Here is a 1,606-nt window from a genome sequence, read left to right as displayed (position 1 = left end):
TGTGCATCAACTGCTACAACACCAAGGGCCACACCCACGAGATGGTGAAGGTGGGGCTGGGCCCCGATGAAGAGGCCGAGGGTGGCGATGAGGGCGGCAACCAGGAGGAGCGCCGCTTGAGGAGCTTCCGGGAGTTGCGGCGCCAGGCGATCCAGCGCTGCATCCAGTCCCTGAGGCATGCCCGCCAGTGCGGCAACGCCAACTGCCCGCAGGCGTCCTGCCATAAGATGAAGCGTGTCGTGGAGCACACCAAGGGCTGCGAGCGCAAGACCAATGGAGGTTGTGGCGTGTGCAAGCAGTTCATCGCCCTTTGCTGCTACCATGCCAAACAATGCCACGAAAGCCCATGCCCCGTTCCCTACTGCCTCAACATCAAGCAGAAGATCCGCGAGCAGGAGTTACAGTACCGCCGGCAGCACGCCTAGCTCATGCACCGGCGGGTGCCACCATCCACAGCTGCATGTGCCTCAGCAGCGCCTGCCTTCCCTCCTTCAGCACCACCCGCGCCCCCCACATTGCATCCCACCCCTGGACACGTCAGGAGTCCCTGGTGGTGGTGATGCCAGGCCATCTAGCGCTGCATCCAGTCCCTGAGGCGTGCCCGCCAGTGCCACGACGCCAACTGCCCGCAGCCATCCTGCCAGAAGATGAAGCGGGTTGTGCAGCACACCAAGGGCTGCCAGCACAAGACCAATGGAGATTGCAGAGTGTGCAGCAGTTCATCGCCCTTTGCTGCTACCATGCCAAACAATGCCACGAAAGCCCATGCCCCGTTCCCTACTGCCTCAACATCAAGCAGAAGATCCGCGAGCAGGAGTTACAGTACCGCCGGCAGCACGCCTAGCTCATGCACCGGCGGGTGCCACCATCCACAGCCGCATGTGCCTCAGCAGCGCCTGCCTTCCCTCCTTCAGCACCACCCGCGCCCCCCACACTGCATCCCAGCACACCCTGGACACCACAGCCCTCGACTCTGCCCCAGCCCTCACCTGTGAGCATGTCTCTAGATGACTTCTCCAGCATGGCCAGAACTCAGCCCCCATCAGTTTGCACTGGGAAGCTCACTAACCAGATGCCAGCCCCACTGCCCTGCCAGGCCCACCTGCAGCAGTGGAGGCGCCCGGCAGATGGCACGTGAGGCGCAGCAGCGGCAGCATCTATACTGGGTGAGCACCAACAACGCTCTGCTCCTGCGGGACTGACCCCTGAGAGCCAGATGGCCCCCATGGGCCTGAATGTGACCCAACCAGGTCAGTGGGCCTGTTATTCTGCTGCCCCCCCCCGACCCCCAGCAGTGGCAGCCGGCACCCATCGCCCAGCAACAGCCCATGTGGGGCATGCCCAGACCCGTGATGTCTATGCAGACCCAAGGTGCAGCCACCTCAGAGCGTCTCACCATGGGGCCTGCAGGACCTGCCGTGTACCCTGCGCCCCCAGCGGCAGCATGTGCTCAACATCCCCAAGTCAAACCTTCAGCTGATGGCAAATCTCATCAAATAGCACACGGCCAAGTGAGTGCCCAGCCAGTCCGACCTTCAGCTCCAGCCCAGCCTGCAGCCCAGCCTGCAGAACCTGACCGCCATGCAAGCCAGCGGCCCCAACCTGC

The 1,606-nt window shown here is 63.3% G+C and overlaps 1 protein-coding gene across 1 annotated transcript; it reads left to right on the top strand.

Annotated features, from left to right (window-relative positions):
• Positions 1 to 9: 9 nt before the first annotated feature.
• LOC102773584 (CREB-binding protein-like) lies at positions 10 to 509 on the top strand. Its single transcript, XM_015570485.1, has one exon. It carries the CDS (start codon positions 42 to 44, stop codon positions 423 to 425), a length of 384 nt encoding a protein of 127 aa, XP_015425971.1. The 5' UTR covers positions 10 to 41; the 3' UTR covers positions 426 to 509.
• The last annotated feature ends 1,097 nt before the right edge of the window (positions 510 to 1,606 follow it).

This window comes from Myotis davidii, unplaced genomic scaffold (assembly GCF_000327345.1).
Source record: "Myotis davidii unplaced genomic scaffold, ASM32734v1 scaffold847, whole genome shotgun sequence".
In the NCBI taxonomy this organism is placed as follows: domain Eukaryota; kingdom Metazoa; phylum Chordata; class Mammalia; order Chiroptera; family Vespertilionidae; genus Myotis; species Myotis davidii.
Note: the sequence above shows the minus strand (reverse complement) of the source record. Positions and strands in the feature narration are given on the sequence as shown.